The sequence below is a fragment of the Rattus rattus genome, chromosome 12 (assembly GCF_011064425.1).
Source record: "Rattus rattus isolate New Zealand chromosome 12, Rrattus_CSIRO_v1, whole genome shotgun sequence".
Classification (NCBI taxonomy): Eukaryota; Metazoa; Chordata; class Mammalia; order Rodentia; family Muridae; genus Rattus; species Rattus rattus.
Genome location: NC_046165.1, coordinates 82,170,720 through 82,187,576, shown reverse-complemented (window position 1 = coordinate 82,187,576; position 16,857 = coordinate 82,170,720). Strand labels below are relative to the sequence as shown.

At 47.0% G+C, this 16,857-nt stretch overlaps 1 protein-coding gene across 2 annotated transcripts in view; it reads right to left on the bottom strand.

The window, feature by feature from the left end:
- The window catches only part of Ptprg (protein tyrosine phosphatase receptor type G), a 671,028-nt gene that overhangs the window by 137,006 nt on the left and 517,165 nt on the right, over window positions 1-16,857 (bottom strand). For both annotated transcript variants that reach the window (XM_032918016.1, XM_032918017.1), the window contains exon 6: window positions 10,153-10,219. In XM_032918016.1, coding sequence (XP_032773907.1) covers window positions 10,153-10,219 — 67 coding nt within the window. The remainder of the gene's footprint in view (window positions 1-10,152; window positions 10,220-16,857) is intronic.

The following is a 16,857-nucleotide window of genomic DNA, read 5'->3' as shown; positions in this document are numbered from 1 at the left end:
ATCTCAGACTGGGCCAAGTGACACATAACTTTAATCTAAGCACTCTAGCAGCAGAGATGGGCAGATCTCCGTGAGTCTGAGGCCAGCTGGGACTACAAAGTGAGACCCTGTCAAAGAAGAGGGAGAGGGAGAGGGAGAGCTGGAGAGGGAGCAAGAGCAAGAGCAAGAGAGAGATGGTGGGGGAGGGATGGGAGGATCCAGTAGAGCTGGGCTCACATCTCTGCTCTGCTCCAGGAGTTAGGACAGCTCTGCTAATCCCTATGAAGCCTCAGCTTTCCTCTGTAACTGCCTGGTTATCTCCTTGGGCAACTGTATCCATGACACAATGTTACAAGTGGAAAGCACCAAGGCAGGACTCAGTCCACCCTCAGGTCAGACAGCTAAGATGTATCTGTTTTTTCCTTTCTCAGCCCCTGGTTCATTACCTAATCTAAACTGCACTGGTCACTGCAAACCATCTTTATTATCCGTGTCATCATCGGTTCCTTTATTTTCCTTGCTAATTGTTTTTTTTAGAGCTCAGCCTGCCCTTATCCCTCCAGCCTGCTGAGTGCTGGGATCACAGGCATCGTCACTATGCCTGACTTCATTTCCTCTAAGTTTTGTATGCCCCAGGAAGGTCAGGCATCATATGTTCAATAGCCAGGTAGTTGTAGATGCAGAACATTCCGCAGTCACCAGCTATCCACAACCGCCATGTGCAAATCCACAGGGGCCACAGTGCAAGAGGGATTCCCGCTCAAGCTGAGTGCTCGCCACCTGCCAGGCACACTGTAACACAATGTAACTTTAAAATATACCAAAGACCTCATGCTCCATGCGGGTAGAGAAAACGCAGCACTGGGAGAGCAAGTAAATTGTTTGTACATCTGCTCAAAGGCAGAAAAAATATTCAAAGCCAAACCCTGTGCTCTTGACCCAGAGATGACAGTACTTCTGTCTTAAGGTGACATATGGATAGCAGAAAAACAGGGTCTAAAAGTCACCCAGGGGAAGCCAGTGGATCGCTGGAGGTTAACCCTTTGTTTTTTGTATTCCACTACGACAAGGTTAAGTATGTCCTGTTCACATGTTCAACAGAGGATGGTTGAATGAGAACTTCTGAGGCCTTTTTATGTCTTAACACTATTGTTAACAATACCATTTAGTGATAAAACAGCACTCCCGCAGCATCCCACTTCCTGGATTTAGCTAAGAAAAGAAACGGAAATTGCTCTCATCTATGGTGGAGGTTTTTGATAAACCCAAATCCAGGAAACTGGAAATGGCTTAAGCCTGTCTGTTTCTAGAAGATTTTGAGATCAAAAGCATTCAGATAAGCATCGGTCCTTCCTGGATCCATAAAAAGACAGGAGCCAATTAGCCAGGCGCTGGCTGCCGCACATTTATAGCACACTTCAGGAAAGTTCCATGTAATTAAGTGCTGGAAACATAAACTTCAAACGGGAAATTTTGTCGCGTGTTACGATGCTCGAAATCACCAGTGAGCTGTAAACGTTCAGAATTATCAGTGAAGCCACAGATAGCACAGCACTGGTTTGCTCCTTCAAAAGAGGGGAATAATGTGAGCCGCTGCTTCAAGGTAAACATTCCAAGAGAACCCTCATTAATTCACGGGAAACACATTTGGAGGCCGGGAGGATTGGGGCAAGCCCCAAACCAAAGCTTAGTCTGTTGCATAGTGAGTAATGACCCTACTACGTACTTGTGTTAACTGGTCACACACACCCACACCCACACCCACACACCCACACACACACACGCTTGCACACCCACACAGAGAGACATACACACAGATACACACACACATCCACACAGACACACACACTCACATATGCACATACACACACACATTTGCACACCCACACTGACATCCACACAGACACACCCACACACTCACATACACATAGACAGACACACCCACACAGACACACACCTATACACAAATACACACACACAGACATACACACACACATAGACACACACATTCACACATCTACACAGACATTCACACAGACACACCCACACTCACATACACACACAGACAGACACACCCACAAAGACACACACACTGAGACAGATACACTCACATATACATACACACACATACACATACACACACAGATGGACACATCCCATACACACACATACATAGACACACACACACAGATAGACACACCCACTCACATATACACATAGACAGACAGACAGACAGACACACACACACACACACACACACGCATGCATGCACACACACAAGCATGTGCACTGCATAGGGGCAGTGCTACGAATAAAGCAAACAAAACACCAGCTACCACTGAGGCGAGGCTGATAAACATTTTCTGAGTAGGGCCAGAGAGCAAATAGTTAAAGCTTTATAGGACTGTTATGTATTGTTGGTGACAACTGCTGTCAGTGCATAACAAAAGCAGCCACAGATAATATGCAAACAAATGAGTGTGGCTAAACAATAAAACTTTACTTATAATGACAAGTAGTGGGCCGATATTTGTGTGACCTAAAAAACTTTGAGCAAGCAAGCAGGAGGCTTGATTTGGTCTACAGATTACAGTCCCTTGGGCTCTACTCTAGAGTGCTCTAGGCACACAGTAGGCACCATTTCCATGTCTTCCCAGCCTCAACACATTTGCCCAAGGCAAACCATTACCCTCATCTTTTCCAATGGAAATATTGATGAGAGACACGGCCCTTTGCACAGGATCACATAGCTTCCAAGCTGGAGACCCGGAACTCAAATCTAGGGCAGCCTGAACTAACAAGTACTTCTATAACATTCTCCATGCTGGTTGGGCTCTTAGAATCAAATTTCAAGTGGGAAATAAGAAAACAAACTTATGTGTGTTCAGACACATGACACAACTTGGCAGGTGAGTGAAATACCAGCCTCTGTGCAGCAAGGATGGGGTGTACAGGAAGAAAAGTTTTGCACGAGCATAAAATGGTTTACGTGCAAGGGTCGGCTTATTCCTTTGACCTCGGTGTTTTGACTCACGTTTCCTATGCACTCTGAAGGTGAATGGAAGAATGGACTCAAAACTGCTTAAAACTCATGGGTAAAAACCAGGCAGGACGCCTCAGACTGAGCCAGTCCATCTCTGCGATGTCTGGCTGGTACATAATGACACGGGTGACTATTTCTGTCCTTATTAGTCGCACCGCCCCCCCGCACCCTCCCCCCTCACCAAATCTTCTTTCCTAGAATTTGTGCTGTGCTTCCAGAAGTCGTGCAGATATTTTCAGGAAGTTTAGCCATGTGGTCCCAGATAGCTTTTCTTTTTCTTTTCTTTTTATGATAGGACCCACGGTCATATCAGTGATGGAGGAATAGCGGCACACTAGAGTCTGGTGAAATACTTTTTAACTCGCTCCTTCAACAAAACCTATCTGATGGGGCTCTGTCAAGACTGGAATCTGCAGATGAATACAGAGAGAGAGAGAGGGGAAGGGGAAGGGGAGGGGAAAGGGGAGGGGAGGGGGAAGGGGAGGGGAGTGGGAGAGCCTTGGAAAAACAGGACCTTATAGTTGGACCACTTCTCAAGGTGTGACCCTGGACCAGCTTCCCAACAATGCCTGCTTATGTGTCACAGGACCCAAGTAGTTGAATGTCAAGACGATTCCATGATGCCTACTGGGCTAGTTTGACCTTTCCTGGATGTACACTGAGCATGCAGGGACGCAGAAGCAAGGAGTTTTCTGTGTTTAGACTGCCACTTTGTTGCTTTTCCTCCACCTTTTCCTAAACCCTAAGAGGGGAGCAGATGCTCTTCAATGATGTGACCCTGACGCAGACAAAGTTCTTTCACAGTCTCGAACCAACTCACACACAGAGGAAGCGGCCTGTCGTGGGCTGTTATAGCAGAAAGGTTTGAGAAAAGTCCTGTCAACCCCCTCTTGGCTTGCTGTGAGGTCTCTGGTCCAGGAGTCTGAAGCTCCTACTTTTGAGTTCCAGTCATCTGTTTTGACTGCAGAGTATAACACGACGGTGCAGAAGGCCAGAATGCCATTCGCCCTAAAAACAGTGCGGCGTGGAGCCTCCACTCAGCTCTCGGGACATCATCACTACCCCCCTCAACCCATGAAGTGAGCATAACTTCCCTTTCGAACTCATCATTGTGTTGCTTTCCTTCTGGGCTTACCATCACAATCTTGTACAGCCTTGCCCCAATCTTTCTCAATATTCTGGTTCTCACATACAACATGCTGCTTGGGGGTCCGGCCCTTTTCATTCAACACCAATGCGACACTCTATGATGTCACTGAGTTGTCTTCACCTGACCTGCGACTGGATAGGCTGTGAGGCTGTTCTGCATTGGGGTAACTAGAAGAAGCAATGTTGCAGACACCCCTCTACTCATCTCTTGCCGGCCCTATGTCTGAGTTCTCTCTGTTAGATTGTGCCCAGTGGTTCTCCAGAGTGGCCGGGCTAACTTACTTCACAGCGCATACACAGTCCTTGGCATTTGCACCATAGCCAATATTCAACACTTTTGGCATATTCAATAAATTTAGACTGTCTGTACAGGCCGATTGGATTCTGCTGTTGCTGCTCAAAGCTTTGTGGATGGGATATACCGGAGACATTAGTGTATGAAACACATGAGCCAGTCATTAGTTCACAGAGTCAAACGTATATGACACCAGGGTGAAACTGTATTATAACTATGGCGTCCAACCACAGGTGTGAGTTATGTCCCAACACAAAACTATAAACTTACTCCGCACATTTTTTTGGCAATTTTCTTTTGTAAGCTCAATCAGTGATTCTCGGGCACGAACTTTGTGTGTGATAATACTGTGCCTCAGATAAATAGTTTAAAAACAGCGCTTTAACTAACGCCAGGAACCCTGAGCCTCACTGTCACCTCATTCTGCCATTCTGGCTTGAGGCCCCACGGACTGACTTGACTTGTTCTTGCACCTAACATAAACAGGCCCACGCACTATGCGTTCTTTCATGCAGGTCGGTAGGCTGCACAGAATGAGCTACAGTCTTATATACCGTGGCGGGTACCTACGCTTCCGCTGGCTTTCTGAGGGGGGCTTTCCCAACCAGTCTAGCCATGAGCTCATAATCTTGTGAGATGGAGCCTCCTTGATGTTTCAGGAGGACGCGGCGGTCCTCTGGGTCTGGGCGTGTCTAGAATTCGCTCTTCACTGGAGAAAGATCAGTTGAGTCAGGTGTGGTGTGTAGACAAGAATGGGTAGGCTGGCACCGGCGGCCCCTGTCACTGTGTGGAAAAGTTGGCCAGAGGCAGTCGACTGACACAATTTTACTTGCTTGCTTCACTCCCTGTTAGGGGCTTGGTACGACTCCAGCCGTCCCTGGATTCTGCCCAGAGATTAGGTAGAAAATGTATCTCAGTGCAAGAGAAGAAGAGGAGAGGCACCATGCACGTGTGCCGGGAGATTTGCAGGTGTTGCGTGGCATGTTCCTCTGGATTGTGGCATCCCTTTGGAGGGGGAGAGAGCCTTGGGGGTACGTGGCAGCTAAACAGAGGTTACATATGGGGAGAAGAGACTCAGTAGAGTCTTGAGGGCGCCTATTAGAGACACTATCAAGCCAAACCCTGGGAGCTGTCTGCAAGGAGCAGAGTGAGCTCCAAAGTCACGGCCTTCAGGAGTCATCGCCACGCTGGAACTGGCTTTCTCATGATGTAGCCGCCTGCATTGGTCAGAACTTTATAGTTAAGTTTGTTAATCCTGTTCCTTGTAAGAAAGGCCTCACTTATACTCCTGTTGGTAATCCCAATACAAACTCACTGGTCCACCAAACTGAACACTGGCACATCTGTCTGTCATGGGGTCCCCTTCTAGGGTGAGTGTACGTGAAGAAAGTCCATCACACTATGGTTTGACAGGTTGGCTGAAGCAGCTTTCTTGTGAGACGTGTTTGCATCCCTTTCCTAACATCCACTGACAAGAGAGAAGCTTGCCAGAACCTCATTTGGGGGACATCGTTAGAAGTGTGCTCTCAGCAATCACGATGTGGCCTTTAACAGATTTGACCAGTGCAAGGTTTTGTCATGTAGGGCAGACACTGTTTCTAACCACTCCCACATTTCTGGGGTGGTGAAAAACATGCAGCCCGACTGACAGTAAGGAGGAAGAACACAATGATGGTGGGTTGGGGAGTTTGGAGAAGAGTGACAACGGGACAAGGCTCAACAACCAAGTAATTGTAATTGGCGCCAACAGGTTTCCTCTCAGAAACAAAAGCAGCTGGGCACCATGGCAAATGTCCTTAATCCCAGAACTGGAGAGACAGAGGCTGAGAGATCTCTGTAAGTTTGAGGCCCGCTTGGTCTACACAGCAAGTTCCAGGTCGGTCAGAGCTACATAGTGAGACTCTGTTAAAATAAAAAAGAATTAAAGAGAGAGAGAGAGAGAGAGAGAGAGAGAGAGAGAGAGAGAGAGAGAGAGAGAGAAGAGAGGGGGGAGGAGGAAGAGGAAGAGGGGGAAAAGGAAAGAAGGTGAGGAGGGAAGAAGAGGGGGGAGAAGAGGGGGGAGGAGGAGGAAGAGGAGGAAGACGGAAAGGAAAGAAAGAAATAGAAAAGTGGAATGTGTTGGTAACACAAGAGAGGGAGGAGTTAGTGTTTCCCTGAACGTTGAGAGTGTGTAAAATACATACAGGAAGGTGGTAGCATCTGTTTGGGTTGATTCTCTAAGGGTTAATACAGACCCTTAGGAAAAATATATCCTTTTAGCATGAAACCAAGTGCACTTTTCTTACCTTTCAGCAGTAGGTAAAACGAGTAGCACGCCAGCATCCCTGTATGGCCGTTACATGCACCCTGTATTTTGATATTACGGTGCTTTGTATGACTTATGAGCTTCTAGACTTTACCTCTGTAGCAACGGAGAAAAATGTCACTGTGCTCAGAGTCCCCAGGGAACCATATCGTTTCTCCTCCGTCAGACACTTCCATCTAAGCTCGTCGTGCTGAGTCTGAGCTTGCTCCCAGCCTAGAGTATCTCTCACTCAGAATTTTTCAGGCCTTAGCCTTGGCATCTCCACAGTCCCAAGTGTGAGTGAAACTGGCTTCTCTTCAAGCCAAGGTCTGCTCAACCATGGGTTCCTCCCATGAGTATGGGCTCCAAGGGGTGGCTCCACACACTAGCTCACTGGTGTCAACCACTGCAGGAAGACTGAAGGACACTACTCATAAGACCCACTGAGCATCTTAGAAGAAAGGATTCGTAAGTATGGAGTCAGGGGTGGAGGGTGGGGATCAGGTGGATGACCCTGAAGAGAGGCAGAGGAGGCCTAAGTTATCTGCAAGAGTGGCTCTTGGGACACTCTTTCCAGAGACAAGCTGAGGTGAGGTCACACCTTCCAGGTTCTGTGTCTTCATGGTGTACCCCTACCATAGTGAGCCAGCCAATGAGCACACAGCAGCAGGGAATCACACAGTTCTCTGACCATCCTATGCAGGCTCCATGCAGGGGCAGGCTTGGCTCTGGAGTTCTTTGGTGTCTTGGCCAAGACTTTTGGGAGCCTCTTGAGACTTCCCGCTTGCTTTTCTCCCTGCTTTCAGAATGAACATGCTCCTCAAGTATACCTCCCTCTCATTCTTCCCAGGCCGTCCTTGCCTATGGGAAATCTCTCTTTCACTGAAAATTCCACCATGGCGTCTGATTCGCAGGACACCCAGTGACCAAGCACTGAGTGTGAAGTGGATCCAACGCCAGATAACTCATGGCATCTCCGTGGAAGGACCACCACAGATGTGTCTTCTCGCTAACAGCAAAACGGTCGGTCATTCTAAGATATGACCCGCAAAGGTCAAGAAGTAAACGCCGCCTCAGAAACCCACGGTGATTCTTTTGCACCTCACACGTCAGCAACATCATTCCCTAGCCAGAGAATCTGTGAAAGGCATAATCATTTATGCCCCTTCAAATCAGCAGACCACAAAAATCCCTCACAGGACCCTTGAATCGAAAGTACAAAAGGCCTTTTAGACTCTTCAAGATGCCCGTTCTGACTCCTCCCCCAAGCTTACTTTCTCTTCTCACAGACAAGACTCAGAGCTTTTCAGTCCCTCTGTCTCCTTTGTTTTCTACTTTTATATGTCGACATTTTTTCTTGTATGTGTGTACTTTATCGGACTTATATGTTTGAGAAAAAAAAACCTGGACAATGTCACAGGAGTCATTGGAGAGGGTAGGGAGAAGTCCTTTGACAGGCAAAATCGGAACTGAGACGAGTGGGTGTATTCGTGGAAACACCCTTGGGGAACATGCAAGGTGGGAAGAGAAGGTGCCAATGGAGGAAACAGCAAGGACTTCAGAAGAGAAGGGTGATGCCTCCCTCCTCTCCCCTCCCCATAACAGCTGCCTGGGGCCATCTCCATCTAGACCAAAGCCAGGGGTGCCTGTGATCAGACATGCGTCTCGGTTTGCTGAAGAGACACATGAGCTTCCCCTTGGAGGCAAACGTTGTTTATAACTCTCTTTCCTGTCAGAGCAGGGAAGGAACCTGGCATCACCCATCCCTCCCTAAGTCAGACAGTGTTCCTGTGTGGAATTATTTGCACCCCTTTCTGAATGACTTTGGGTCCAAAAAGATGGCATTAGGTGGGGTTTGGGGAAGGTAGTCAGGTCACGAGGAAAGGGTCCTCACAGATGATACATATGACCACGTGGCTCTGGGGAGACAGCTCAGTGCTAAGGTATTTCTAACAGTGAGGGTCTGGGTTTGATTCCCAGATAGGGGTTGGTTGGGTGGGGGCTGCTTTTATTAACGTAGATTTGGAAGGGAGCAGTGTAAGCTTCTTCAGGTGAAAAAGCTCCAGGGAACGCTTTCAGTCATTATACTTTCCTCCCGTCTCTGTACACACGTGAGTCTTTAGCATAATACAAGTGGGGGACGCGCATGCGCGTACGCACACGGTAAGCCCACGGAAGCCAGAGGGCAGCGCCAGGGGCTTTCCTTGCTGTCTCCACCGGGTTTGGTGAGAGACTCTTCTGGAGCTGATGGGTTAGGCTGGGCTGACAGGCCCACCAATGAGATCCCAGGGTTATCTTGACTCTGTCCCGCCTCCCTGACCCCCACAAGCACCGGAGTGATGGCAGGTGTGGCCAAGTTTGTTTCTTCATGCGTGTGCCGAGCTCTCAGGCCTCGTGCCAGCGAGGCGGGCACTTTACCGACTGAGCCGTCTCCCCAGCTCTCTGTTTCTGTAAACCAGGTTTACTCGTGTTACCTGCCGCACGGCTGAACAGAACAATTAATGCTCAATCCAACGTAATCGAACTCTGATAACAAGTTTAGTTTCCCTGGAAGAGGCATTTGTTAAGCTCCACGGAGTCGGCTCATGTCAGAAGACAATCCTCGCAAAAGGTGTGAAGACATTTTATCACAGTTGCGGGAACAGAGGGAGATTTATTATGGTTACCGACGCTATTTTTGTCAATGCCTTTGGAATTCTAATTAGATTATTAAAACTTTACAAATCATTACACGGGATCCAGACTCAACACCTTCCTGCTGCAATGGGTGCTTCTAAAACGAGAGCAACCTGGTGCCCCAGGTAATGATGCATTGGCTGATAATAAAGTTGCAGGGAAATTCTGCCAATAAAACCAGTTGGAAGAGACAGAACCATTCATCTTACTTTCTCTCCCAGGTTTATGCCCGAGGATATGATGTCTGCCACACAGAACATCAGCCTCACCCTTTCCATGTCAGCAGCTGCATGGTGCTGGTTCACAGACCGTGAAGTTTAATGGCTTGTCCTGGCTACTTATATTTTCCTCCTTAAATCTAAGAGGCAAATCACAAAATATTTACAAGTGACATAGCACTTGGAAAAGGAATAATTTTAGGAGAGAAATGAGACAAATGTCAGATCCAACGCCTAAGAATTGTTCATCTTAGAGCATTTTGATTTACAACATATGTGTTCTCAGTAATACCTGAGGGGGAAAAATGGCTCACTGTTAACCCAGGCCCCTTGGCAGGTTAGATATGCAGGACCTCTTTACCCCTCAGATAATGGCTCTAAAGCCCTTCGGCTTCAGAGGGCAAAGGATGGTATCACCCTTGGTCCTCTGCGAGATAACCCGATTCCTTCAGGTACAGATCCGAGCCCTTCTCTTTCTAGCTAAAGGAAGAAGATGGAGCTTACTCACCATGATGTACGACGCCCTTCAACCCGTGGATAATAGGATCCAGTGCAGAATTGTCCCTCGGACTGACCTACATGTAAAGGAAACATGATTGGTTAAATCTGTCCTGGCATCAGCGCCTACGGCCTCAGTTTAATCTTCTAGAGAGAAGGGGGAACTGGATGCATCTAGCAAGCTGGTGAGGTCTCGCACATACCAAATGCCAGAGATTTATGACACCATAAAATCAAGGGAGGAAGTCTAAATCACAACAAAGAAACTTCTCAGAATACATTATAACGGGAGAGAAATACCACCTCCATAGCGCGCTCTTAAAAACCTACTGCTCCGTTTTATTAAAAGCAGTTCCTGATAGGCTAAGAAGTCATTGAAAGGCGTCCCAGTGCAATCCATCACTGACTGAGTACTTCAGGACCTTCTGGTGACTGCGTTTTTCCTTTCCTCTTAGAAAATGTACCAGTTCCCTGCCAGCTCATTCTCCTCTGTAAAGACCCCAGTTCCCTGGGAAAGTGCACATTCCCTATGCTTATTTGTAAGAACCACTCAAAGCAGGATGACAAAGAAAGGGTGGCTTACAGGAGACCAAGTCTTTACCTCCTTCTTTCTTCTGGAGTTGATGTTTCCCCAAATCAAGCCTCACTGTTTATGGGCCCACTGGCTTATTCCTGCAACTTTTAGATACTACTTAGTACTTTAGATTAAAATTTCCCCAGCATGCTATAGTTATTAATTTAGGTTCTACCTCTTATCTCTTAGGCATGTACAATGAAGTATTTACGAATGAAATAAAACAATGTCTAGAGTGCGCTTCAAAATAGTCCAGGAATGGATACCAGCTGGAGAATGGGGCGACATGGTACTGAGTCTTGAGTGACAGGTATATGAAGGGTCTTGACATGTCCTTTCTATGGCTATGATGTTCTTTTCCTCCCTTAAAAATAAAGAGCTTCTCAAATCCATTATCCGTGGTTAGCAAAGTTCCTGCATTTTTTCCCCCTTCAGGGGCTGCGTTTCCCATTAATCCATTTCTAACATAATGAACTTGAGGTATTGATGGACCTTTCAATGTGCAGCAGACACAGTTGGCTGTTTCTAGTTAACTCAGAGGACTCTGTGCTGAGCTTCTAGGAACTACAAAGGCTACAGCCCCAGCAGATGACCTGTTCCGTTGAAGCGACATTCCTGACACTTAGAGAATTCACATTTCATGCCTTTCTTTCCCTTCCCTGCTCAAGCATCTCTAGGACACAGGGGCGCCTCTAAACTGGGACACGTCTGCCCTCCTAAGGCAATATGTCATCATATATTTCTAGTTGTCACCACTATAGTCGGGGGAGGGGCAATTCCATAGAACTCCTGACACCTAGTGAGTAGAGAATTAAACGTCTCACGATGCTCGCAGCTGTGCCCTTCACAAAGAGCTACCTGATGTCAGGGGTCAGGGGTCAGGGCTGCAGGGGTCAGGGGTGAGTTGAAGAAGTACTTTTAGGAGCTTCCTGGGGAAAACATGTTTGGAGCTCAAGTTACACACACACACACACACACACACACACACACACACACACACACACACTACAGGCACTATTATGCAGTCTTATGTTTACAGACTAAGAACATAATGTGGAAGTTAGCACTACACTGTAAACACTAAGAAAGAAAGAAAGAAAGAAAGAAAGAAAGAAAGAAAGAAAGAAAGAAAGAAAGAGAAAGAAAGAAAGGAAGGAAGGAAGGAAGGAAGGAAGGAAGGAAGGAAGGAAGGAAGGAAGGAAGAAAGGAAGGGGAAGAGGAACTGGGACTCAGTGTTAGAAGATCACGCAGGTAAAATTCAGGAAGTTGGCATAACTAAGCCTCCAAGTTGTATGACAGGGAGCTCAGACCAGGGCTATGAAGAGATTAAAGTGTAAAACATTCTTAAAAAGATAACACGTAGCAAATACTCATAGAATATAACAAATCAAAAAAGTATACTTGAAGAAATACTGTATTTCCGTCATCCACACATCCAATTACTGTAAACACTGTAGACGAATTACAATTACACGTACAGAGGAATTACAAGTAGTTGATTGGACGCTGAAAAATAGCTCTCTCTCCCCCGCCCCCCAAATTGCAATGCAGGACTGAGAGGCTCTCAGTAAATGTGGACACATTTCAAAAGCCCATAGAGAAATCCATGTCGCAGGCTGTAGGTAGAAGGAAGACTTGGATGAGTGACCTCTACTCATGTGTTTAAGGCTTTGTCTTCAAGGCGGTGCTAGAGGAGGTGGTGGAACCCTCAAAGCTTAGGGCCTGGTTGGATGGTTCTCAGTCAGGGGACATGCCCTGGTGGGGTCTGTAGGACCCTAGGACCACCCTTTCTCTTCAGCTTGCTGGGTAAGTTAGAGGTTGACACTGCTCTTCACCAAACCCTGTAATGCCCACCTCAGGTCCAAAGTAAGGAGGTGGGGAGGGGGCTCATGTAGGGGGAGTCAATCATGGACTGGAAAAACACAAACATATAAGTCAAAAGAAATGTTTCCTAAGCCAGTTGTTTCATGCATTTTAGTAGTGGCAAGAAGTCAAATTACTTAAACTCCTGAAGTCTGTGAGGAGATGGTGAAGCGGTCAAAGCCGGGTCCTCCTTGCCACACTCAGCTCTAGAGTCGAGGTCTGTGTTCCTCATCAAGGGTGTATAATACTTTCCCCTACTTTTGAAACAAAATGTCTACCATATTGTTTGGGATAAGGGGAATTTGGTGAATGTGACAAAGACAGAGGCTCATGGGTCACTGGGACCATAAGGCTGCCATCAGAAGAATCCGCATTGGCCCATCCCAGGCTAGAAGGGAACAGGCAATGAACATGGACGATCCCAGTGGGTCTTTTTAGTTTGCCAACTGCCAAAAGGTGAGTAAGGTCACTGGGAGCCACATGGCCTCTGTGAAGCACCTGCAACTCTTGGAGGGCTGCTGAGCTCATCCTGTCAGAATTCATAACTAATGCCTGGAGTCCAGGAATAATGTGACTGATATCTCAACCCTTCGGAGTCATTTTTCTCTCAACAACTTCCGTGAGCGTAGGTCGAGACTGAGGTTGCAGGAACAGCTATGACATCAATAATTTCCCGCCAAAAGGGGTCGCTCATGTTGAATCCTAAAGGTTTCTGGATAAGACTCCTTATCAGGGCAAGTCAGCTGACTCAGCCCTTCCAAACGCTGCTACTTCCTCTGCTGCTGACCATGGCAGTCTTCTAGAAACAGCGCCCAAAGGTTCACCTCACTTACTTATAGAGAACTGTGACCGGAACAGACTGAACGGAAAAGCAGTAGATGGTAGTGGTGCATGTGCTGAGACATAGAGGCAAGAGGGTCAGGAGGTCAGGAGGTCAGGAGGTCAGGAGGTCAGGAGGTCAAGATTATCCTCTGCTACATAAGGAGTTCAAAGAAAACTCCTTATGAGAAAACTGAGCTACTGGAGACTCAAAAGCAAGCAAGGAGAGGAGGAAGAGGAAGGAGAAGAAGAAGAGGGAAAGAGGAAGAAGAGGAGGGGGAGGGGAGGATCCTTAAAAGAGAAAGAAATAATTCCTAAGTTTTAAATTGAACACTACTTGAGTCTGGTGATGAAATCTTCCAATGAGTAGAACATAAGTGAGCCCACTGCCCGGTGTGCCCATAGCCCCTCAGCTTCTGTCCTGCTGGTCCCTTAGTCTGGCCGTCTCAGTTGTCAGACCTGATGCCTCTGTATTGCTTATGTTCAAGGAGCCATTATTTTACTAATGGTCCCAATGCCGGCAATTTTATTGTTAAAATTATTCTATGATGAGTTCTTTGTTTGTTTTGAGACAAGGTCTCATGTAGCTCAGGCTGGCCTTGAACTTACTATGTGACTGAGGATGACTTTGAACTCCTGATCATCCTGTCTCTACTTCCCAAGTGCTGTGCTGATAGGCCTGAACCTCCATTCCTTCAAATTAGTTACTATTGTTAATTTTCTGATGTGTATACCAATTAATTAATTAATTATCTATCAATCGAACTTTACTGTAGGTATGCATGGATTAAAAAAAAAATCTAACCTATCATGGGTCTGGTATCGCCTGTAGGTTTCAGCGTTTGCTATAGGCCTTGGAATGCACCCCTGGCAGATAAGGAAGATCACTGTACCGTGAAGCTCCATCCAAGATGAGAAGGGAGGTTTTACAGTCCAGGGGCCCTTCAGTGCATTTTGTCTTGTCTGATGGTATGAAGGCTCAAAGGAGGTATTCCTAATCCTCCATGACTGACACCCACTGATAACATACAAGTGGAAAATAACCAGGCAAACTAATCCAAGCTCAATTTCTGTTCACTTGCGATTACAGAACCTCTAAATTCAACACTCAAACCTGGGCTTCCTCTGAGCTCAAAGGCCTGACCCCAGATTCAAAGCAACCCCACAATTCGAAGTCTCTATAGAGTCTCGTTCAGCTACTGGAAAGAACACACAAGGGAAACGGGAAGAAAGTGGAGCTGTTGGCTAGTCAAAGAGAGTTGCCCATAATACCGAGCTCCTTCTCCAGTCCATGGGCGGGGAGTCTAAAGTGCATGCTAATAAGTGGATTTGTTCCAGGAAGGCAAAGCCCTCACTGAACTAATCCCTTCCACTGACTATTTCAATCAATTTGCCACTTAAACAAAATTGTGGATATCAGCTGAGCAATGTGGGCAGCCTTTCAATGTGTCGGCAGCGAACAAGGCTGCTTTAGCAACCTGTGTTTACATTCTGGTTTCCGTTCCAGCTAGAGGAGGCCAAGAGGGAGGGTGAGAAAATGGAACTCTGAGTCAGGCATGAGCCCTCACGGCTTCAACATCCTTACAGCGGGGGGACATGTTTGCAGAATGTTCTCTGGGGACTTAAAGTGGAAAGCACAGAGCCTTGGGCTCACCATGGACAGTGTCTGCCTGGGACCTATTGGATAGCAAGTCACCTTAACCCTCATATTTCAATGAATGCCCAATAGTAGCATTTCTATCCCGGGCATCTCTGTGTGCTTGGCTATAAGAAACACCCTCTGAGTTCAAATTTCAAAAGATGTATGGTTTGCTTGACATCCACTCATTTTTGTAATACGCTGTTCAAGGAGGCTTCCTGGCTCTTGAAAGCTGCTTCCTTCTACTTTAAGATCAAAGAACTTGCATGGTAATACAGAGTAGCCAGAACTTCCACAAATGAGCTTTAAAAGGACTGGGGATTGGGGGGGGATGCTACCTCGATCCTCACACTTTGTGCTTGAATTGAAAAACTCAGCTCCTGGCACTTCCGATTGTGAGCAGCTTTTGTAGCATTCGTCATCTTCAAAGGGATGGCGCATGAACATGACAGAGGGCTCTGAGACAACGCCGTCCAGTTGTCTTTAGATAGATCTCCAATACGTGGAGACGTTGCCAATACGGGAAGTTTGGGACGAGAGACTAACTTTAGGCACAAGCTATGGAAACTTAAGCCACCAAATTTCCTTTGCGAGTGACTGCTCACACCTCGTGGGTTGGTCCTGTTATTAAGTTAGTAGGCAGGGTCTCGGTTGTGGAGATATATATATATATATATATATATATATATATATATATATATATATATATATATATCTGTGCTCATCCTCCAGACACTACGGGACAGGGCTGTGCTAATATCCAACTTGGAGCAAGATCAGAGACAGAGGAGCCCCGGCAGACCATGTGCCCCATTCAGATAGACTCCCATCGCCTTTTCCCAAACCCTGTGCCATTTGGCCCTTGTCTCGGATTCTAGTAATTTTCAATCTTTCAAGTCCCGGCCATCTGGTAGATAGGATGGCCAAGACAACTTCCTTGCCCCAAATCCGACATTGCCAGCTGCGGCTTTACTACCGCAAACCTCATATCCAGCCAATAACCAGCCTCTTGGGGGAGGCGAGGGAGATTTATGCTTGCAGAGGGTAGAGCTATACTGTGAACCAGGGCTGCAAGGGAATGTGTCCAACAGCAGAGGGTTTGCACAGCGTTCCCGAAATGCAGAGGTGATCGATCGAGTCCGAGGGGTAGCAGATCACTGTGCATTGAGAGGCTAACACACCTGATCAGGACGAGGGCAAGAGCGTCCCATGAGGTCCAATCACACACCGGTCTCCTTCACACTCTCTCACCTAAGAGCTACACAGCAAGGAAGACCGGCCTCTTTCATTCTGACTACAGCAGCTGCCGTCCTTTCACTGCACTTTGGTATCTCTTGCCTTTAAGGGCTACCTGACACACAGCGTTTTCATCCTGGCCTCTTCTCCACTACTGCATTGAACAGAGCCCTTAACCTGCATCTAAGAGCGACTATTTTCTGCCATTAACATTTAAACTCTTGGTGTGCACGCCGGGCAGAAGCCAGAGGATGCTGCTTATCTTTGTTCCCCTGAAATATAGTCTGACACTGACTTTGGAGCTAGGATGGTGTGCTGGCTGGGGTGTGTGTGTGTGTGTGTGTGTGCGCGCGCAAGTGTGCGTGCGTGTGTGTATGCACACCTTTCTGTATGTTTGGTTGGTCTTTGGCTTTGGTTTTGTCAAACAGACACTACTCTGGGTCATCTAAGAGGGAGAAGATATATCCATCAGATTGGCCTGGAGGAAAGTCTGTGGGGCATTTTCTTGATTAATGATTAATGTGGGAGGGCCCAGCCCTTGTGATGTACGACTGCTGGGGAGGTGGTATTGGTTGTACAGAAAA